Source organism: Thalia democratica, chromosome 7 (genome assembly GCF_965202585.1).
Source record: "Thalia democratica chromosome 7, ktThaDemo2.hap1.1, whole genome shotgun sequence".
NCBI lineage: Eukaryota > Metazoa > Chordata > Thaliacea > Salpida > Salpidae > Thalia > Thalia democratica.
This window is the reverse complement of record NC_139171.1, coordinates 35,240,400-35,263,854: the sequence shown is the minus strand read 5'-3', so window position 1 is coordinate 35,263,854 and position 23,455 is coordinate 35,240,400. Positions and strand designations below refer to the sequence as shown.

Below are 23,455 nucleotides of genomic sequence, written 5' to 3'. Positions count from 1 at the left end.
TGACAACTGCTTTTCTCGATTAATTGGATCTGTATCTCAGCCTTATCCATTATATTAGTTTTAAAATCAAATAAATTCGTTTATACAAGCTGTTATCAAATAATCTTTTTTTTTATTTTTTGTAAACAAAGTATTGACAAACCAACTTCTATACTTTTTAATAACATACAAACAATTGGAATAAACTGAACTTAAATGACATGCAACTTTTGGTATGGTAATATTTTGTTATGTTTATCTTTTCATTATTTATCATTTATAAGTCTTAAAAAAACACTAAAATTAGAAAACTTAAGTTAATCCGAACATAAAACAAAACAACTATAACTTTACAATTTTTTTATTGTGTAAAAATTAACGCAATATAGAAGTTACTAACATGTTAGGTAGTTTAATACGGCTCACATGCAAAAATAGCCACAAATATATTAAAACATTGGATCTTTAAATCGAAATAAATGCATCCCAAGTATTTTAATATGTTGGTTATTTTTGCATTTATAAACAGTTAGCGTATTCAACTAAGGCTTTAAAACGGGCTTCAGTCTTAACTTTCAATTGAAGAATTTAACCATTAGCTTTGTTTTAAAACTAGCAGAAGCAAACAGAGAAGTACAAAAGTCCTAACAATCGATAAAGCTTTATTGTTCTAGAATACAGACATTGAAACCTAAAAACAATTTACACATTTACAAATAGCAAAAAGCAGTTGGTAGAAACTTTAAAATTTCACTAAAGTTTTTGAAACTGATTAATACCAAGAGCTTCATCTGTACAAGTCGAAAGGTGCAAATGTTGAACACTGTGGTCAGTACTACTTCTTTATCCCGGGAACTATTTCCTATATGACGTCATATTCAGTTTACGGTCATCAGTGCTGTTGGTAAGGATTGTGTAAAAATACAGTAATTTACTTTTAAAAATTTTAAGTTAGTTATTTCAATAATTAAAACACTTTTTTAGGTAAATAGTAATAAACCCTTTAAGTTTTAAGCAAAATTTAAAAAAATTAATTAAAGTTTTACTGATTTTATTTGACCATTAATAATAGCATTTAGTTAATCAATAGCTGGCGCAGTATTTTATGGTATAATATTTATCAATACAATCACGACAATATGTATGGCTATGAAAAACAAAACTGCTGAAGTAAATACTGGCTGTATTTAATTAACAGTGCAAAAAATATAAAAACGATAACAATTCAATACGTTTACAAATTAAAAAAAAATAATTAAAACCTTAAACAATTGCTTTTTTTCAACGACAGTTTTTACGTATTGAAAAAAAATTAAAAGTAATTGCTTAAATCAGTTTATTCATAATCTTAGAAGCATACATTAAAGTCGAAACAAGTTCAGTTAAGTTTGAAGTCGAAAACAAATACTATTTCATATCTTATAACAGCTTAATAGTTAATGTTGAGAACAAAAAACTTTTTGCTTTAATTGTTTTAAAAATATACTAAATAAAAACATTAATAGTAATTTAATGTTTTTCTAACGATAATAGTTTTCAAATAAATTTCTACTATTTCATAGTTATTTTGATAAACTGATATCTATATATTTCGTGAACTAGTTTTTAAGTTTGCTTGAATTGATTTAAAATTCTATTGCAAAAGTTTTAAAAAAATTACACTGATAAAATTTTACGAATAAAAACCACGATTATATTTTCGTGATACATGAGTTGCTGAACTTTAAAGTTACATAAAAACATTTACAAACGAAGATTAGTACGTCTAAAAGAGAATTCTTCTAAAAACTCATTTACTTTTGCCAAGAAAAGCTCTGTTGAAAAACAAATCAGTGAAATTTAAAGCTTAAAAAAAAATTATTTCAAATTCAAAACTGTTCAAAGGTTGCAAACTAATGCAGCTGAGAAATACCTTGTTAACATGTTCACGATGTCACGACAGTATAAATTACTGTGCAGAAGATTATGAAATTTATAGGTGTCATACCTGTACAGTTGCAGACAGAAGGGATCCAAAAAAATAATAGAAAGAAAAACACGAACGTAAGATTACTAGTACAAGTACTTTACAAATAATATGTTATTACTACTAGTGGCCACGCGTAATATTAAGGGGTGCAGAAAATTTAAAGTCTTCAAAAACAATCCTTAACTTGGTATTAAAAAAAGTTATTTAGTAAGATAAAATACTACAACTACAACATATCGTTTGTGAAATAAAATCATTTGAAAATTAACAACTATTGTTCATTGTATATTAATAGTTTTTATTTCATTAAAAATAGTTTGTTCTGTTTTTTCTTAGTTGGAGTATTGTAGCAATACGCTACCCCACGCAACACCTATGATTACTAACGTACTCATGGTAATGCTCTAACCCTCATTTTTGAATGATTTAAGGTGATTGATCTTTGTAACTCTGTTCGTGCCCACTAAAGCATAACTTTAAACGTGAAACAACTCCAAACTGACTAATTATGTTGGTAAATTGTTGCGTCTTTTTGGAAACAAACTGAAGGCGATTTGTTTGTATGCAACAAACTAGTTATCTTAATATAAGACTAAACAAAAAATAAAGATCAACGAAATAAGTTCAAATATTCCAAATTAATTTAAATATTCCAAAAATCCATTCTAATAATTTAAAACCGGTTTAAACTTTTTGATCACTCCAGACAATTTTTTGTAAATGTCCAAAATATAACTTATTGCTAGCTAATTTATAACAATCAGCTATGATAACTAGGTCATTTAGCATAGTTTATGCAAGGAAAATTTTAGCAATATAATCTAAGTCCTTTCCTACCTTTAGAACACGGAAGGTTCAAAATACAAAGTCATCTAAAAATATGCAATTACAAATTAAAAACTTAAATTTTCCACAGTAAAACACTCAAACTTGGTCAGTTTTGCCAAAAGATATTTGTACTAAATGACTGTACTAAATTGAGCCTAAAACTTATAAAGTAACTTTTTTTAATAAACTAACCAAGTTCTTTTTTAATATTCTTACTGCCCTTTAAAGCTTCATCTAAACTACTCTTACAATTTACAAGTTTTTAAGCGTGTATCAAACATTTACATTATTTTATTAGAAAATGGCATAAAAGTAAGTAAACAAACCATTGCTTCATTTTATGTGCACGGGCGAGCCGGCTGGCACTTTTTTCTTCTTCTGGTTGATAAGGAAATCATCTTCGTCGGAGCTGTTGCTAGGCGACGCGATATCGTCGTCATGGTTGGATGATTCCTGTGCGAAGCGTTGTTATGTAAGAAACTAAAGTCGTGGTTTTACTCGTGTGTAACAAAATCACTTTGTACAGCCACGATTTTTAAGGCAGCCTGAAAATGTCATAGTTATTTTGCTAGGACTTTTTCAATAATATGAGTTAATCATTTTTTTTCTACAAAAAGCATATTTATTCATAAAATTACTATGTAAATTGATATTAAAAAACATTTATACAAATAAAACTATTGGTAATTAACTTCAGTTAGATTTTTCAGTTTTAGTAGTAAGTACATTTTTAATAAAATTTTGGTCAGTTTTTTTCCTATTTGTAATCACTATAAACTTAAACTAAAGTCAATAAAATCAAACGATGTTAATATATAAAACTGCAATTACAGTTGTTGTGTTAAAAAAAAATAGGTTAGTTATATAAGTTATTATTAGTAATGTTAGTAAAAATACCTATTTATATATACTTAATACTTTAAGAAAAGTATTTATCATCATTTAGAAAACAAAGTTGTTCTTAAACGGTTAAAAATTGAAAAATGTATATAAAATGCAAAGAAAAATCAGCCAAAAAACATGTTTATACTACATTTTTATCATTTTTAAAAACTTAATCACCAAATTAACTGCATGCTTAAAAAATGTTTTATGAATCAAATTTGAAAAGCGTTGTAAAACAAGTATTTGCACGAAAATAAATTTTCTTAACTCTTTTAAACCAAAAATGATCAGTTTCCAAACAGCCAGCGCAAAACAGTCGAGCGAAAAGCCCGCTTGGACGATGCAGAAAGCAGTTTTAAAACATTTTAAATCGCATCAAGTGAAATTGCTGATAAGCGGCATGCACACTACAAACATACGGGAGCGGCGTCTTCTTCAACCGCGTCCTCCTCATCCGGCAGCTCTTCTATCGAAACCACCTGCACTATCTTGTTCGTGCTCTCTACGTGCGGTTGCTGCTGCTGGACATGGAAAAAGTTTTGTGTCTGTTGAGGTTTTATTTTTGCGGAGGCTTTTTCAAACGGCGCGAGAGAAACCGTGAACTTTTGTGCGTTGAACACGGAAGCCCGTGATTTGGTCACTGGATTTTGCGAGGTATTGAACTTTAATTTCGAATTTTAATTTGAATAGAGGATTCCATTTATTTTATAATAATAAACACTAGCGATCTCACTACATAACTTATCATACTTTAAACAGTACACAAGTTACCATTCTTTAAATAAAATAATACATCCAAGTTTCTTAAGCGCTTGATCAGATCGCGACAAAAACAGGATATATTTAGTTTCTTATGCAAAATAAAAATATTTTTTTACCTGCACCATTTTTAGTAGTTGAAATTTACAATAAAATATGTAACCAAAAACTTTTTTTCAAAGATAAAATATACAGTAACAGTCCGTGATTTGATCACTGGATTTTGCAAGATATCGAACTTTATGAAATTATGCTTATTACAACCTTTCAAATTTACGTTCAACATACCTTGCTAATAATATTTAATTAAATTTTAATTTTTAAAGAAAAAAACTTTATTTAAATCATTTGCAATTTATTTACAAGAGCTAAAACTTGTATTAATAATGCAAAATTAAATTCTTCTCTACAAATCAATAGTGCTCTGCAGTATTTCTAATATCCTACAAAAAGTTCCTAAAGCAAAACAGCGAAAAAAAGTGCCATTTCATGATCGATGCCGTCCTAATTGGTATATGACGTCATAATATGAAATGAAACAGCATGACGTTTCAAGTGAGCTACAGTGAAGCCTGATGACGTATGTGGCATTCAACTAACGAATAACATAAAGAATAATTTCTAATAACAATATTTAAAACATTTTTGTTATAACAAAAATTCAATTATAATCTATATTAGGTGTACACCACATAAATTGATAAAACTTAATCCACGGTTTATAATTTTTACTTTAAACACTCAAAATAGGCTTCATTGAAAAAGCCAACAAAACAAAAGCGAATTGATTTGAAATTAAAATCAAAGCTCGCTACAAAAATTATAAACCCGAGTGTAATTCAACTAAGCGATTTTAAGCTCATTGCGAAGTGCAATCGTAAGCGAAATAGGCAAAACACTAACGTCGTCCGAGTTGAGCTTCCAAGTGTCGTCTCGCTCGTAAACGTTGCTCCTCTTCTTTTTCTTCGGCGAACTTTCCCCCGCTGTAAAAAAATATTGTAAACTACACCAAAGCAAAAAGTTTCTACGTGTCCATTTCATTTAACAATTATAAAATCTCAAACAAAATAGAAAGCAACAACTAGAGATTATCTTCCCGTTTCCAAATACCGATACCAACCAAAAGCTAAATAGTTCTTGCAAAAGTGATAGAGCTTTTCACTGACAATTAAAAGACATTTTTGTAAACTAAACTAAAAAGTAATAAGTTGCAACACATACATTTAAAAAAACAATTACAAAGGTTAAAGTAACAACATGAACTATTAAAGCTTATTTTTACGTTTCACGCTGGTTAAGAAGCAAAAATGCTCTTTTCAACTGACCGGACTCGTCGGAATTTTTTCTCTTGCTTCCCCCCGCCTGCTTCTTATCGCCGTTGTCGTTGAGCTCGTTTATGAGCAGCTTGATGTTGCTGATGGTCAGGTCCGGAACCTCGACTTCGAACAGGTCCCTGACCAGCTCCCTGAAATACCCGTGGATGGTCATCGCCACGTTGCCGAAGTTCGAAGACTCCTGCAAAAGGATTGCTAAATATTCAGTTGGGCGAAACAGTAGTAAAATTTTTTTGTTGTTTTCGTGAAAGTGTCACTCTTTCAAAAATAACTACTTCACGTTACAGAGTTTTATTTTGACATTTTTTAACATTTAAATACAGTTATACAAGCGAAATTGGTTTTAAGCATCCAACTGTTTAGTTTCATATTGCACTAAAAGTTTAAAAATTGGTGCCGATTATTTAATAAAATAAAGTTGTGAAAAACTGTTTTAAGTTCATATAGTGATTTAACAACTCCAACTGACAACCAATAGTAATTAAATGTTAACCAATAGTAATTAAATGTTAACCAATAGTTAAAGTATTACTTAAAAAAATATTAAAAAAGCAAATACAATTATTTTAACAAACACGACTCATGTGTAAATTTAGGCGGTAGAACCAAAATTTAAAAACTGAATTGAATCAATTTTAAAAAAAGTTGTCATGGCAACCGACCCCGTTGAACTTCATGCAGTTGTTAAGCATGAGCATGACGTCATCGACGAACTGGCCCTTGCACGCGTACTTGTCGGTGAAGATGTTGGGCGCCAGCTTGCGTTTGATTTTTGAGAGGTCGATGGGGCGCGCTATCACCTTGTAGTAGTTGGGCGCTTGCTGTTTCATTTTAAATTTATTTAAAAACTGACTGCATTTTTGTAAAGATAACTAAAATTTGCAGTAAAAATAAAATGTTTCAGGTGAACTAAAAGGCTGCAGTGGCTGGAAAAAATTGAAAGTAGTTGATGACCTTATCTTGGACATGACAAAATTTATACAGCTAATATTTGACAATTTATAACAAGATAAAAGTTAAACAAGATTTTTGATAAAAAAGATGAACTAACGCATAGCTTAACAGCTTTATGGAATATGGTCGAATCCGGGTGACAATACAATAACAGCAGAATCTTTTCGGCCAGCTAGAATATATTTACATTATTATTCACATAGTTAAGTTTAAATTTTAAAAATAATATAGTTCATTTAAATATAATATTTATATGTATATTTTTTATACAAAAACTTTTCTCAAAGATTTAGTTAATTTTACTTCTAAAATTTTGAGATACTTAAATTCATGTTAAAAAATAAATATATATATATATATAAGGAAAAAGCAAAATGCAATTTGTACTTGACTAAACTTAAATTTAATTTAGAATAATTAAAGTTGTTTATACTAAATCTACCAAGTACAAAAATAAAATTAGCTATCTAAAATAATTAATTAGCAAAAATCATTAGAGCTAAAGCCTGGTTGAGCTTAAAAAAAAATTACACATTCCGACCACATAACTTGAATCATCAGATTTTAATCAAAACGATTTATCTTATTTGTTTGATCTTATCACAAACGAGCGTGCCAGATGTCTCGCTGCTGGGTACTGTATTTTACTTTGAACCAGACAAAGCTGGCGTTCGTATCAGCAAACAGCAGCTATGTGATAAAACACGATAACTGTTTTTATAATGGCCAGTAAGGCTTTATTCGGTTTACTGAAATTTTTAACGAGATCCGAGCCCAGACTGCGGTCTGATGATCCGAAAAACATGATCAAAAAATGTCACAAGTATAACAATAAAACGTGCATGATGAAAACTCACTTTCAGATCTTTACCGCTCAACCCTCCTCCCCTCGTGCTCGAAGCGTGAGCTCGTTTCTTGTCGCACTCCAGCTTCGCGCAGAAGGTGCACTGCCAGTTTCCCCTGCGAAAATTAAAACGCTACGTGTCAGTACGGAGCAGTAACGTACTTCAAGTTTAACATGAGAGAAAAATAAGGTGGCCGACAAAAAATCGAGTCGTTGAACCCTAAACAGTCTAACTTTCGTCCTTCTTATTAAAAAACCTTAAGTTATTTAGCTTTTTGTTATGGTAGAAGAATTTTTTAACATTAAATTGATTTTATTTACGTCACGTCAACAAGCTGCAAACTCTAAAATAAAAATACGAATTTAATTTCCGGATGACGTTTTTTGTCATAAAGTCAAGTGGAGCAAATAAAATTTTTCCCAAGACCAGATCACGTAAAAAAATCCTACTTAAGTATTGCAGATTTTCTTCAGAAAAAAACAAATGTAATGACTATTACTTAGTTTAAAAGTTTATTATAAAAAACACTTTAAACCAAAATAAATCAATATAAATTTATTTCATAACAATAAACACTAGCGATCTCACTACACAACTTAACATACTTTAAACAGTACACAAGTTACCATTCTTTAAATAAAATAATACATCTAAGTTTCTATAGCGCGTGATCAGATCGCGACAAAAGCATGATATATTTAGTTTGTTATGCAAAATAAAAATATTTTTTAACCTGCACCATTTTTAGTAGTTAAAACTTACAACAAAATAAACAATCTTTTTTTCAAAGATTAAATGTACAGTAACAGTATTATAATGCTCTAGTTTCTCAAATCGTCCTTAGGTACGTCAACTATTCTTTGTGATTTTTTTGTCTTTATCTCAACACTCAAACAACATAATATAAAAAGTTAAAACTTTGTCAACTTTTTGGAAGTTATATATATAAGGTTATTATTTAAGCTTGGACACCTTCTACTAAGCCCACTTGAAGGGCTTTTAAATAATTTATTAGAAAACTAAGATCTTAAAAATACTGAGACATATATATAGAGAGTTTAATATATTACAATCATTTCAAACTAACTGGGGAGTGCCGGGCAGGTTGGGGACGTGGCAGCTGAGGTGGAAAACTTTGGGGCACGTGTCGCAACAGACCAGGTCCCCGCCGTTGCTACACACCCCGCAATAATCGTCGTTAGGGTCGTCCGCCCGCATCTGAACGTTGTTTGGAAATAATTCAAGCTTTAGTAACATGTTTCAATTTTAAAATGTCAATTCTTGAATAAATTATTTATAACTTGTGTAAACCAGGGCGGCCACTTGTCTGTGAATTCCTTCCAGAAATTACAAGTATGTTTCATGTTTGTAAAAGTTTTATCGTCCTGTATGGGTGGAAAAATAAGCTTAGAAAAGTATTCTAACAGTTCAAAACTAATTTAAAGAAAATGTGTTGCTATTTTAAACGTGATTTATTTGAATAAAGTTCTTTCAAGTTCTGTCACAAGATTTTTAAAAGCGACATCACACATATAACATAAAAATTCTTAACACCTAGTTACAATTTGAAGTTAACCTTAATGTTTATGCTTATCTTAACAAAAACATAAGACAGAATCTAGTCCCTGACTTTATTTTTTGTTCAGGTAGTTTTATTACTTACTAAAAGTTCTTTACATGCTTTTACAACTGTTTGTGTGTAACAACTGTTCCCAAAAAAACTAAATTTCATCATTCTATAGTTTTGAGAAATTTAAATATGCTCTTTTATACCTCTGCACAAGAGAAAAATCATAAAGTATAAACAATAAATTTTTATAATTAACAAAGATTTTTGTATAGTTGCTACTAACTAATTTACTTCATGTTGCTACTAATCAGTTTTACATGTTAGTAACAACCACTTTTGTTTGATGATATTATTTATATTATAAAGTTTTTTTTTTTGTAACAAAATGTGCTTACAATTTTTTTCAGTTTATACTTAACTTCTGTATAGATTCAAAGTAAAAAAATAAAGCAATTTGTGAATAAGTTTTTTAATTTAGTATCTTTTTGTTTCCGTTCACTAATAAGCGTTTATTGATTTGTTTACGGAAGTATTTAGGTTTATAGTTCACATTACGTACAATAATATAGTTAAAACTGTTAAAACACAGAGATTAAACTAAGTCAAATATTCCAGGACTTTCAAAGGTTATTGAAAATGCTCCAAGCTCCAGGTTTTGTAATGACTTTTCAAAAAACGGTCAAATGTCATGATTTTCAAGAATTAAATGGCAACCCTGATATTATTTTAAATATAAACACACAACTAAATTTACTTTGGGCGCACTCACTTTTCCAAATGTGGGCATTTTCTTCACGTAATTTTTCACAATTTCCTCATAATCTGCTCAAAACAGATTTTTTTTTTTTAAATAAGATTGTTTTCAAACAAAAGTTTTTGAGAGTAATGATATAAAAAAATTAATAAATATCGGCTGTGAAATTTTATCGAAAAAAAAAACCTTTAGCGTCGCTTTTATCACTGGAGGGCGCGCTTCCGCGTTCGTTACTGACGCTCCTGGTTGCCCTGGCGAATAGCCCCTGGTTGCCATGCAACGACCTTCCCCCCGACGAAGCGCTCCTCTTCACCAGCGGCTGTTGCTGGGGCCGGTTGCCGTGGCTGCGGAGGGTCTCGCTGTCGCTGACTGAAGTGGGCGGCAGGGAGGAGCTGCTCGGGGAAATCCCCGAGTTTGGGGAAACACCCGGAAAAACCTCCTGCTTCACTTCTTTCTCCTCAACCTCCTCCTTGGCGGGTCGCAGTTCGGGGGAATTTTGTTTCGTGTCGGGCGAAGCCTTTTGAAAATGTGATTTTGTTGCGATTTGAATAAAATTTTTGCTGAGTTTACAAGTTTCAATGCTGAAAGTGGAGTTTGAAAAGGTATTGATATTTTTTTAATGTCTTTTCATCACAAACATTTTTACGCCAAACTTTTTTGTTGAATTTTTTTTTTGCAGTTTAAAAAAATGTTTTTAGCAAAAATGAGTTTACCTGACCTTATAACTTTTTTCTAATTTTAAAATATCTTATATTAAAAAGTACTTAAACGACACTTATACCTATTTGAAAAGTTAACAAAAGTCCCCGCAACTCGTAAAAAATTCTTTAAAAAAAAGTATAACAAACAACAATCGATTTTGAAAACCGTCTGTAAAAAGATTAGCAAAAAATAAAAATAATTAAAAACTTGTTTTTATTGAACCTTTCAACTGTTCACATATTTGGCTTTGAATTTTAAAACAAACACGTGAGCAGTAGCGGAAATAGTTTAAACGAAAATGCAAAAAAAAACTGTAATTTTTCAAAAATCTCTGTTGAGTTATTGAAAAAAAAATCCTACTACATAAACAATTAGTATTCAAACTACTTTTTTATTTAAGAACATTGAACCTTGCATGTTTAGTTTTGGAATTTTTAACAACATACCTGACTACCAGTGAAAAAAATTTGAAAAAAAGCTTTATCAACCACATACAATTATTTTCTAGCGATAAAACATTTTTCAATTTTTTAACAACATACCTGACTACCAGTGGAAAAAATAAGAAAAAATATTATCAACAACTATTATTATCAACTATTTATAATTTTTCAATTTTTTAACAACAACAACGCACCTGACTGGCAGTCGAGGTCGGCAGCTCCGGAGGCTCGACCTTCACTCTTTCCATGTGGAAGGCGGACGGTGTGGCGGAGGGGACCAGCTGGTTGTCGTCCGACGAGATCGGCGTCGTCGCTCCGGACGAACTGTGTGACGTCATAGCGGTTGAAAATAACGTGACGTCACGATGGTTGTCAAAAGTTTCAAACGGTGCGAGCATTTTCAAGCGTAATGAGGCTTATTTTTTGATTTTTATTTATACATTTTATTTTTGATTTATCATATCTCGGTCAGACTTATTTTGATAAAAACGATTTTATACATAAACTGTTATAAAAATTTATAAACTAAACAAATAGATATATGATACGAATTGAATACAATTTAAGAAATCTTCTTTTTCAACTTTCGTCAGGTCAAAAATACGAGATAAATATACTATATTTTGAAAGGTGCTTTTAAAAAGAAAGGAAAGATGTGAACATTTGTCAGATTAAAAACGAGATAAGTGCACTGTCAAAGCAACTGTATATAAAATCAATATTTGTTGAAAATTGGCGAGCACATTGTTTATGAAAAACTAATTTGTTTCATTATTTTAAATAAAGCAACTCGTAGCGCTTTAATGAAGGTCGACAAAAACATATTAGCCGAGTTATCAACATTTCATTTGTTTTTCAATGTGGTAAAGTTTTTTTATTTTATTATTTTTCAGAATACTTACATACATGCCTATAATATGCTTACTTTAGATAGATAAAATGTCTTTATCATGAAAAGTAAAAACATTGATTTCTATTTATTATTAAAATCAGCTCAACTTATACCACAAAAGCTTCAAACATGCCAAATAACTTTAATAATTTTATTTAATGTAAGAAGTAAATGAATTTAATTATTTTAAAATGCAGATTAATTAAATAAAGAAATTTATCTTACAACTGTAATTTATTATCTTAATAGTCAAATATATAGTAGTTCTTCTCAAAAGTAAGTATCTGAATTGATTTTTAGTAAAAATTTGTTATAACATAAATCACAATGAGCAATTCAAGCTTGATAAAAACCTTAAAATGAAAAAGTCCTAAATATACAAGAGTTGTAAAAAACTATCATTAAAAAATGAGCATATGTGTACAACATATTTAAGAAGTATAATACAAAAAACAAAAACTACAGCTTGTTTATGTACTACTAATTTACCTGGAATTGTTAACAGACACGGTAAGTTTTGGTTTGGGTGGTGCATCCATGTTGCTATTAGAAACCATGTTGCTACTAGAAACCATGTTGCTACTAGAAACCATGTTGCTATTAGAAACCTTGTTGTTAATGTCCATGTTGTTACTGGTAGCTATGTTGTTACTATTAAGTAGGCTGCTACTGGTAGCAACGTTGTTGTTGTTAACTAGGTTGTTACTGGTAGCAACGTTGTTGTTATTAGCAACGTTGTTGCTGTTGAAACTCAACTGGCTGGATGCATTTGAAGGTGGTCTGCTTGTGTTTGCTGTTTATAAAAACCAGTTTAGTTTCCTTTATTACTCCTTTTTTTAATAAACTAAAAGTATTAAAAAAAAAGAAAACAAAGTATTTTTAAAAGATGATAATATTTCATAAATTATGAAATTAAGTCAAAAATAAGTAAACTAGAAACTTTACAAAATTTGTGCTAAAAGAAGTAAAAATTGTAGGTAAATATAGTCTAATTGAGACATGGAAATATAAAAGTGTTACTTATTTATCTAGTTCTAAATTTATGTTGCTTTAAAAAAATTAATAATGTATGACTTATTTTAAAAAAATTGATAAAACTATTAAAAATTAAAATTAACAATGTATATTCTTTTTTTTTTCGTTTGTTAGTCAATTAAAAAATAAAATAATAGACGAATGCAAAACAAATTAATTTCTTCAAAAAATATAAAAGTCTTTATCACACAAAAACAAAGTTTTAATTCTAAAAACATAGTTGTGTTTATACAGTTTGAAAACTTTTACTTACAAAACTATAGTCGAACTTGAACTACAAAAAACTATATTTAAGATACATAAAACAAGTCTTTTTCACAACACAAATATATTTCAACAATTTTCTTCAGTGTGATTACAATTGTAACAAGGTAAAACAAATTTTAAACTTATATAGCCTTTTTAATTATATGAGAAATTATCAATCAATTAGTAAAAAAACCCTAAACTATAACAAAAAATTAAAAACAACAAGGAAAACATAATTAACTGTAACATTTAAAACAAAACAAAATTAGTCTAATTTAAACAAGGATAAAGAGTAATCAAACTCTCTTTGTTTGCATAATTCTGGCTTGTCTAAGTGAATATAAATAGCTTCTATTTTAATTAAATCAAAAATGTTCGTGCAACTTCTTAAAACTTTGAACTTTGTCTCACTGTAATTATTACCACATTTAGGATTTTTTACTAAGTGCTCTGAAATTGATGATCTTTTTGTTGCGTTTAAGGTTGCAATACTCATTTTCTTCGGTTGATTTTTGATATATATATACGTGGTATACACGTATAAATGCTGTTGCGCAAACAGCTATATAGGACAAACATCTAGGCATTTAGAAACAAGAATAAAAGAGCACGTACCTAAGTGCGTGAAAGACCATATCAAAAATCAACCGAAGAAAATGAGTATTGCAACCTTAAACGCAACAAAAAGATCATCAATTTCAGAGCACTTAGTAAAAAATCCTAAATGTGGTAATAATTACAGTGAGACAAAGTTCAAAGTTTTAAGAAGTTGCACGAACATTTTTGATTTAATTAAAATAGAAGCTATTTATATTCACTTAGACAAGCCAGAATTATGCAAACAAAGAGAGTTTGATTACTCTTTATCCTTGTTTAAATTAGACTAATTTTGTTTTGTTTTAAATGTTACAGTTAATTATGTTTTCCTTGTTGTTTTTAATTTTTTGTTATAGTTTAGGGTTTTTTTACTAATTGATTGATAATTTCTCATATAATTAAAAAGGCTATATAAGTTTAAAATTTGTTTTACCTTGTTACAATTGTAATCACACTGAAGAAAATTGTTGAAATATATTTGTGTTGTGAAAAAGACTTGTTTTATGTATAAAAATTAGAATTAGCAGACATATGTTTAAAATATTTAAGATAATTATAAAAAAGATAATAAAAATAATAAAAAGAAACTTTTTGTACAGAATCTACAACATTTAAAAAATCAGTATCAAAATAAAAGTAGATAAATATTTTACACACAAGTAATGTTTCACTTATAAACACATCGATTAAAATTAAAATCAATATTTAGCTTTGCAAAAGAAAAATCTTGTTATCAGTTGTTTCATCATCTTACTTTAAACATTGTTGCCACTGGATCTAAATAATGAGTTACAAATCACTAAACTATACCGCAATATTAATTGTTTCCAAGTATTTATTCCACTTGTAAAAAAACACACACCAACACCCCTACTTTCAGATAAGGAAGTATGTTACTTAAATATGACAAAACTAGGGTTTGCTTTTGAAAGATTCGTAAATTAACCAGCATAAGCATGACCTGGATAAACGATTGCTTAATTTTTTTTTGAGAACTGGTTTTGACACCCTCAAAAGATTAATTTATAGTTTAACTCAATGTTGCTGATCTAATGAAAAGTTGAATTATAGTATTTTGTTCAGTTTTAACGGTATAGTTGTCAAATATTCAATTGAAAAACTAAAGTTTAGATCCAAACAGTTAAAAAGTTTACTAAAAAACTAGACTTGAAAAATCTTCACTGGTACTTTTGAAAAGCTTTCAAAACTAAACTTTGTTTAAAAACTATCATTTAAATATACTAACAAAGGCATTCTATTTTAGCATGAGGATAAACTGATTTTTTTTAATCAGTCTTTGAAAGAGGCAACTGTGTGGAATGTAAATAAAATGAAGCAACTGAAGTAAAACTACTTGGATTTTAATCTACTAAAACTTAAAACAATTTTTCAAAAACTCATGCTAAAAATTTCCACACAAATCAGGAATTTGAATAAAGAATAATTAAACTATTTCTTAAAAGTATAAAATAAGTTAAATCAAGAATCAAAAGTATATTTTTTCAAATTAAGCAAGCAGGGTTGCCAAACTTTTTTGAGAAATTTCTTCCAGGTTTTTAAAAGTACACGTTTTTGGTATTTTTATTTCAAAACTATATTTAAGGTCAAAAACTGTGTATAACATTGAAAAGATACTGTAACGCTACGTTAGATGTGTTTTTTAACGAAAAACTTATTTTGATGATGACAAAAGTTTTTTTTATCTTAATGATGGATTTTTTGTGTCAAATTAAAATTTTACTACTTTACATATAAAAATTGTTTAAAATTCCAGGTTTTCTGACAACCCTGAGCAAGACACAAATTAATTTAAAAAGTTAAATAAACTTCGAAAATAAAAATTTTATCATTCCGTTCCTGCCGTTCAATCACCTTTCAAGATCGGGGAACTCCCAAAACTGAAAACTTCCCTCCTCTTCTTGGACAGGTCCATTATGATGTCACTGGACTTCCTCTTCGGCAGTGGCATCTCCGCTCCTGTTGAAAAAGCGCGCTTGTTTTGTGACGTCACACTACTACCTTGTAACGGCGATGGGGTCTTGATGTTGGGAGGAGTCCCTGGTTCGGTGATTCCCCTTCCAACTCGCTGGTCAGAAACTTGGTGGGTTGAGACGCTGGGTGGCGCTATTCTGCTCCGTTGAATCCCGTCTTTGAAAGTTATCAATCAAAAATGTTTAATCCTTGTTTAATTGATATTCATTAAAAAGAAAAATAATTTGTAAATACTTAAATACTTATCCAAATAATAAATGTACTCCATCTTTGAAAACGATTAGTTAAAAAAAAAACGTTGACCCTTTAACAAATCCTTAAAAGTCTTTGATTTTCATAAAACAAAATAATTACTTGCGGTGGATTGGAACGGGTCGATGTCGTAGTCTCCGACGTCCACCACGGTAATATTTCCCCTCTTGGTGATGCACTCCTGCTGAGTGTACCTCTTCGGCTCGCTGGCCTTTCTCTGTTTTGGGGTGTATGTGTTGTAAATTGCGTTACATTATAATATTCGTGAGCTAATAATAATAATTAGGTAGTCTTGGTGCAGCTACAATTATGTTTGAATTTTTTTAAGTGTATTTTTGAGCACTGACGAGCTCTTTGAGCGTTTGGGAAATAAACTTTTGAAAATAAAAAGTTGTAATAATCTTTAAGCAACAATATAGTTTCTCTGTAGGGTATTTATTGTTGGTTATCATTATCTTTGGCTCACTCGTTTTCCTTTAAACATTTGTCATAAATTATTAGTAGTATTGGTGTAGCAGCAATTCCATTTGAAATGGATTTGTTTTTGTATTTTTTTAATCATGAATAGCTTTTTAAGCGAAACTAAGTTTGTAAAATAAACTTTTGGTAAAAAAAACTGTACTTGTCAAATAATATAGTTTCTCTGCAGTGTATAATGGCATAAACTATTAGTGATATTGGTTTAAAATATTAAAAAAGCTGTGTATAAGTTTACGCTAAGTTTTAGATTTGTTTGTTTAATTTATAAATAACTAATTAATTAAAAATTCAATATTACTTTGAAGAAAGAAAACGTTATTATATTAACTTATAAAATATGGCTGTCTAATCAATTTTAAAATCACAGTGGTTTTTAGTAAGACTTTATTAAGCAATTTATAATTTTAGTGATCACAGACAGCAACTAGTTTTTTTTAAGTGTAAATAAAATTACATTGATAAAAGTTTAGTTGTTACAACAAATTTTTCCAGTAAATAAACTGAACACAGCTCTCTTAAAATTTCACCTCAAACTAAAATAAAACTCCTTTTTTGCTTTGCTAGCAATAAAACCCGTTTTATAACGTTTTTTTTGCTGCGTTGAATTTACTTTGTCCTACTCAAAACTTTATAGCTTTTGCAGAAGAAAGCATGTGGAAAATATTTTATTTTTATATAACAAAAGAGCAAGTTTTAGTACACAAAATGTAATTATATGATTACAACAAATAGTATAACTAGTTACAACAGCTGGTGTTAATAGATAATTATTAAAATAATATACCTTGATAAACTTAAATAAAATGAAAGGCTGAGTTTAAAAAAGTACAGCTAAACTTCAGAAAAAAAATTACTTATTAAAAATTTTAAAAAAAAAACTAGTACAAACTGACCCTGTTTGAGGAATTTTCAGTTGGAGTCGCAGAGGTGTTGCCATGGTGATTCGGCACCGGCTGTTTCCTGGCAACAGGTTGCACCGGGTTCAGTCTCTGTTGCTGGGTAACGACGGGTCTGAGGGGCCTGATGGGTTGGAGTTTGGCTTGTTGCTGGACTACCTGCTGGTTGCTAGGTGATTTGGAATTTCCTGCGTTGTTCATTCCTGAGTATTCTGTGAAAATGCAAAACCTCACCAAATGTTTTAATATCAAGTTTTTCAATTAGTAAAATTTAGTTTATCGATAACTTTGTTACAAGTTTAGTACTAAATAAACAAAAAACATGCATGGAGTTTTTGAAGTTGTATCAAAATAATGTAATGTATGAAATATTTCAGGATAAATAAGAATATTTGTTGTTTTTTAAAAAATAAAAGTTCAAACTAAATATAAATGTTAAAACAGTTGCATTTATCAAGTAAACAGAAAAATTTCAGTTGCTTATATACTACTTTTTAAAACTAACTAAAGTATATTTCAACTTAACTGCATAAAAGTTGATAAGCCAAAAAAATTACATTCTTGCCTCTTGTAGGAGTTTTTTACTACAAATAGTATTAGAAAGTATAGTCTAGGAACAAATATATTTAATATTTAACTGGGAAAGTGAAACTAAATATAAAAAATGAAAATGGTAAGTAGTTTTTGTGTGTTTGAGTGCTAAATAAAAAGTATTTAGTTTAATACTTAAACTTAATTGACCAGATAAAAATCTAAAACATTTTGCTGAAATTAAAATAAAGTTGTTAATAAAATGTTGCTTGTTTTTGTTTAGATTAATCATTGGCATGACTAATACATTGTGGTTATCATTTGTGGAAGTTATTAGTCACTTTCAATTAGTTTAGCAGCACTGGTTTAGCTACATGATTGTTTACAACAAAAATCAGTTGATAAATTTATAATCTAATTTCGAAAATTTAGAGTCTTTTTTAAAATCTCAACTCTTTTTTACACGTTACAAAAAGAGAAACAGTACAATTTTGTCAGCGAACATTTTTTAATAACTCAACCTTTTTGCCAGTAAATCTGTAAACTTTCACTTTGTGCTTTAATAAGGATATCAAAGCATATTAATACTTTCAAATTGATGCAAAATAATCGAAAAAGGTCTTTTAATAACATCCGGTGATTTATTAAAAATATATTTTTAATATTTTCTGTAACCTTACATTGTAAATATAACTTTAAAATCAACAATAACATAAAAAGGCATAAAAAGAAAAGTTCCATTATAAAATACCACAATTGATAAATTGAGTATCGCGCAACTATTTATAAAAAATAAAAATAATAAAACAAACGGTGGAATTTGTAGTTGTTCTTGCTCGTGGGCTGCATGAACCTCGGGTTCATGTTCATGTGGTGGACTGTGGGCTTCCTCACATTGTTGTTGTTATTTAGATATCCGCTAGGAGGCGCCCCTGATCGCACCGCGTTGCTTCCACTGCGAAAATTTGTGATTTACCAGAAATTTAAGCAAGTGTGCGACTTTTTTTTATAAATTAAAAAATAAAATTAAACATATTTTGCTTAACTAAACCATACTTATTTTAAAGTGCCTTAAAAAAAAAAAAAATTGCAATTTTTAATAAGTTATTAACTTATTATAGATAAATTATTATATTTCTGTTGGGAATTAGTTTTATTGCCTAGAGAAAAGCTTAAGTAGTTTGTACACTTTTTTAAGCTCAATAATATTACATTTTTATAATTGTAGATTAAATTCTTAAAGCTACACAAATTGCATTAACAAAAATCAATATTTATTTTACTTTACTGAAATATATAATTTTTAACACCCTATAACGATTAAAAAAGTATTAATTAATAATTAAAAAATAATCGATTAATAATTAAAAGTTTTATTTAAACAAAAAAACTTAAGTATGTATTATTAGCAAAAAATATAAAGTTACATTACTAAGTTATACAAGCATTTGTTTAAACAAATATAGAAAATAAAATAAATCAAACGTGCATAATAATGTCATTAAATGGAATCTGATTATTTGTATTTTATTTGGCAAACATTAGTTACACCAAAAAAAAATTACCACCGAAAACAGATTTCACACTAACAATCTCAAAATAACAACCGTAAACTGTCAACAATAAACTGTTTAAAAATTTTCTTAGTTGAAAATTTGAAACTGTACTATACACTTTATTTAGCTTTTAAAACATATTCAAACTTTTATCGTGATATTGCATACCATTGGTTTAAATTAAAATATTTTATCAAAAACTAACTTTACTTCAATCAAAAAAATCTTAAATAGTTTTACTTAACAAATGTTTAAACAAATTTCACCAGCTTATTTTCTCCCTTGATTTGTGATTTCAAAGTTGAACAAATATCTTAAACATTTATTTAAATAAAAAGGAGTTGATTTCAAATTTATAACTCACCAGTCCAGCATACGACAGCTTGTAAAAAGGTACGGTTTTCTATCAAAGTAAACTCATAATAATAAAAGCAAAAAACTGCTATTTACAATCCAAACACTAATTATTTTAGTCGCTATTAGATGCGTTTTCAAAGGTCAACAAGAATAAAAGTTTGTGCTTTTAAAGGTCGTACCGTGATTTTACTAAGCGATTTTTGGAAGCATCATCAAAACAGTATCTTAAATTATGTTAAAAACTATTAAATTTAAACTTATTTTCTGTAAATATATGAAGATACTTTTAGCAAGATTGCACGACCATTCAAATTCGGACAGTTCAAATTTTTTTGAAAATGTTTAAAATGCCATAATTCAAAAAGTAGTATCTATTTGATAAGTCTAAAAAACGATTGTAGGTCTAATACTAATTAATACTTACAAACCTTTTTCTAAGCAAAATTATAATCAAATTTTGAGATATGGCTAAAATAAGTTTAAAAATTTATTAATGTTCTAAAATCTCTTTTAATATTTTTTTCTTTACTATCATAATCTTATTAATAGGATCTACAACCACTTCTTTTATTTTTTAAAATATCTATTACTTTTTGAGTTGTGGTCCTTTAAAATAATTTTTGTCAGAGTTTCAATTGTCAGAATTTGGATTGCTTTGTAACCTTTTAGCAAATAATTTAATAACAAAAATATTTTAATCAATCTATTAGGCATCAACCACGTCAAAAATGTCAAACTTCACATAAAAACCACCAACCTGTTGTGAAACGCGGAGTGGTTGACCTGTTGTCCTGGCAACAGCGGCTGGTGGGGATGGGGAAGGTGGGGGGAGGTGGTGCGGTTCGTTGATTGGACGAGACCTGGCGACGTGTGCCTCTGCTGGCTGGCCCAAGCTGAAACTGTTGAGAAAAACTGCGTGAGTTATTTTGTCTACTTTTGAGCTTTAAAGTTGGTAAATCAGTAAATGTTTGTTATAATTTGAATTATCTGACTTCTCAAACATAAACTACTGTCATTGGTGTGATTGTTGACAAACCAATTAGAGGTTCTACTTTTTTGTAAAAGGTAAAAAAATGTATTTCAAGAAGTGACGAGTTCATTGAGTGAAACTCGATGTGCCGAAAACTTTTAGAAAATAAAAGGCACATAAATTTTTAATGTTTTGAACTCTTAAGCTAACAACAACTAAATAATTAAGATTTGCTGTAATTTAAATTATCTTACTTTTCAAAAAAAATGTATTAACAATCTAAACAAACAAAAACAACAACCGTTGGGTCGCATGTAATTGGCGGGGTTGGAGTTTCTCGCGATGCTGTTCATCTGCTGCTGCTGAAGGAGTTTCTGCTGGTGCAACCTCTGCTGGTTCATCTGGTACATTTGCTGCTGGTAAGTCTTCTGCATGTCTCCTCCCGACTGCTGTTTCAAAAAAAAACTTTTAGTTTTTCGTGCAAACACGACCAAATTGTTTGGTAAACTTAACTTAAAAGTACACATATACTTATACAATATTTTTATAATATATATTTAAAAGTATTTACAAGCAATTGCTTCAGCCTAGACCCGGGGTTAGCAAGCTTTCCGGTCTGCAAAGTAACTTCTTGCTTCTGCTGTGGTTTGATGGTTGATTTTGTTAAAATAAAATAATTTTCGACATGTTGCAATTTTTCATAGAAAAAACAAAGTACCTAAACCAGGGGTCGCCAAGCATAAATCTATGGTCTGCGACGTAATTTTTAGCTTTGTACTTTTATAAAAAACTTTGCAAAATTGAGCTTTTTTATATTGAAAACCTATAAATGCGCTTTTAGCTTGATTGAAAAAAAAACAGTAGTTCTTACAGCGACCATTTCATTATCATTTTCCATTTAAATATATTGATTTTTACCGCACATTTTTAAAATTACGATGGCTTGAAATTTACTTTTTTTTCTAGTTTAAACCTGTTAATTGGAAAAATTTTCAGATCCCTGAATCTGGATAAAAGCATAATTTTTTTTAACAGTCGACAAATCTCACCCTTCTGCCGGAGACCTGTTGCGGCGACACGGGCCTCATTCCTTGCCTGTGATTGGCTGGAAGCTGGTGACGAGCTTGCTGCTGATTGGACGCCAGATGCCTCAGCATGCCGCTGCCTGTTTGCTGCACTCGACACCTGTGTGTTTTGTAACTTAAAATTTAAAAAATAAGTAATTAATTTATAATTTTAAAAATTCTCTTCAGCTTTTAAACAAAATGTTATGTTTAAATACACTAAACAACCTTACTCGGAGTTTTTATTTTTGAAAATACACTTTTAAAAGCAATACCCGGTAAAGCTGTGTTAAATATTGGATATCAGAAATTATTTTTGACCCCTTTTTTTTACTGCTTGCTTGGATACTAATTTACATATATAGTTGCAGTGATTAATATACAAACAACTTTTAAGCCGCAAAGGTTTATGAGGATAATGTTTAATATGTGTTCAGTTTTTTTTTGTTACTTGCAATATTTGTGTTTTTGTGTGCATGAAATGCTATGAAAATATAGTATTTATTAACTGAACTTCAAAAATAAAACTATTAAATAAACTTCCTGACTAAATTAAATACATTACAACAATTCCAATAATTTAAAATGAACACAATTTACAAAAAAAAAATTATTACTAGATCAATTTAAATGAAAACGTTTATATTATGCAGTCCTAATTATTTCATAGACAGCAAAAATACACTTTAGTTATTTTGTTAATAAAATAATACTGGTTTTACCAGATTCTTTTGAGAATCTTGAAAACATGTTATTCAGTTTATTATTTACATAAATCATATGTTTAAAGCCACAGAATGAAAAAGGCTTAAAGTTTCATGTAAGGCGTAAACTAATAACAAATTCTAACTATGTTTAACCAGTACAAAGTATAATTAAATCAAATAACTATATGTATACAAAAATGAAAAAAAAAATGATTAGTCTATATTTTAGTTTGAAACTAAAACTGTTTATTTTGAAACAAAAAAGTTCACGTATAAAAGTAGCGTGCTTACTTTTATATATAACTTTATGCAAAGTAAGTTTTTGCTTATTTGCACAAAAACTTGTCACTTTTATCATCAAGTCTTGTCTGAAATAAGTTGATTACTATTTTATTTCGGTTAAAAAAATTTAACAGTTTTAGTATTGAATTTAGCTGAAGTTTAATTTAATAATGACGTATTTGTAAACTTAGTTTACATTAAATTCATTTTTTTAAAATAGAACTAACCGAGTTAGACTTTGTGTTCAACAAAAGTATAAAAATTGCATTTATACTTTAGTTACATAATCATTACAAGATATAATAAATTTAGAAATCAATTATGACTATATAAGTCGAATTATTTTTTTAAGGTATAAATAGAAAAAGAATTATATTATAGTCACAAAAACAATAAATGTTTATATTGAAAATAAAAACTTTGAGTAATTTTTCATAATGTAATATTTTTTAACTTTCTCCAAATTTAACCTGTTTTAGTATTCAAAAAATCCGTTATTATAATTATTGTTTAAAAACATTTTAAAAGTATTAAATAACTGTGAAGGAAAATTCAGTTAAAATTTATGATTGC

The 23,455-nt window shown here is 29.0% G+C and overlaps 1 protein-coding gene across 8 annotated transcripts in view; it reads right to left on the bottom strand.

Moving 5' to 3' along the window:
- Positions 1 to 362: 362 nt before the first annotated feature.
- Positions 363 to 23,455, bottom strand: part of LOC145840239 (transcription intermediary factor 1-alpha-like) — a 35,859-nt gene continuing 12,766 nt past the window's right edge. For 2 of the 8 annotated variants that reach the window (XM_082947422.1, XM_082947424.1), the window contains exons 10-29: positions 21,879 to 22,014; positions 21,131 to 21,278; positions 20,617 to 20,758; positions 18,759 to 18,901; positions 17,413 to 17,627; positions 16,142 to 16,256; positions 15,668 to 15,943; positions 12,404 to 12,707; positions 11,217 to 11,346; positions 10,064 to 10,394; positions 9,878 to 9,945; positions 8,641 to 8,771; positions 7,566 to 7,668; positions 6,806 to 6,880; positions 6,417 to 6,575; positions 5,746 to 5,935; positions 5,324 to 5,403; positions 4,081 to 4,206; positions 3,103 to 3,229; positions 363 to 877 (exon numbers count right to left, since the gene is read on the bottom strand). In XM_082947422.1, the coding sequence (XP_082803548.1) occupies positions 3,110 to 3,229; positions 4,081 to 4,206; positions 5,324 to 5,403; positions 5,746 to 5,935; positions 6,417 to 6,575; positions 6,806 to 6,880; positions 7,566 to 7,668; positions 8,641 to 8,771; positions 9,878 to 9,945; positions 10,064 to 10,394; positions 11,217 to 11,346; positions 12,404 to 12,707; positions 15,668 to 15,943; positions 16,142 to 16,256; positions 17,413 to 17,627; positions 18,759 to 18,901; positions 20,617 to 20,758; positions 21,131 to 21,278; positions 21,879 to 22,014 (2,992 nt within the window). In that variant the 3' untranslated portion in view covers positions 363 to 877; positions 3,103 to 3,109. The remainder of the gene's footprint in view (positions 878 to 3,102; positions 3,230 to 4,080; positions 4,207 to 5,323; positions 5,404 to 5,745; positions 5,936 to 6,416; positions 6,576 to 6,805; positions 6,881 to 7,565; positions 7,669 to 8,640; positions 8,772 to 9,877; positions 9,946 to 10,063; positions 10,395 to 11,216; positions 11,347 to 12,403; positions 12,708 to 15,667; positions 15,944 to 16,141; positions 16,257 to 17,412; positions 17,628 to 18,758; positions 18,902 to 20,616; positions 20,759 to 21,130; positions 21,279 to 21,878; positions 22,015 to 23,455) is intronic. The other 6 variants (XM_082947427.1, XM_082947426.1, XM_082947425.1 and 3 more) reach the window with 6 other exon arrangements.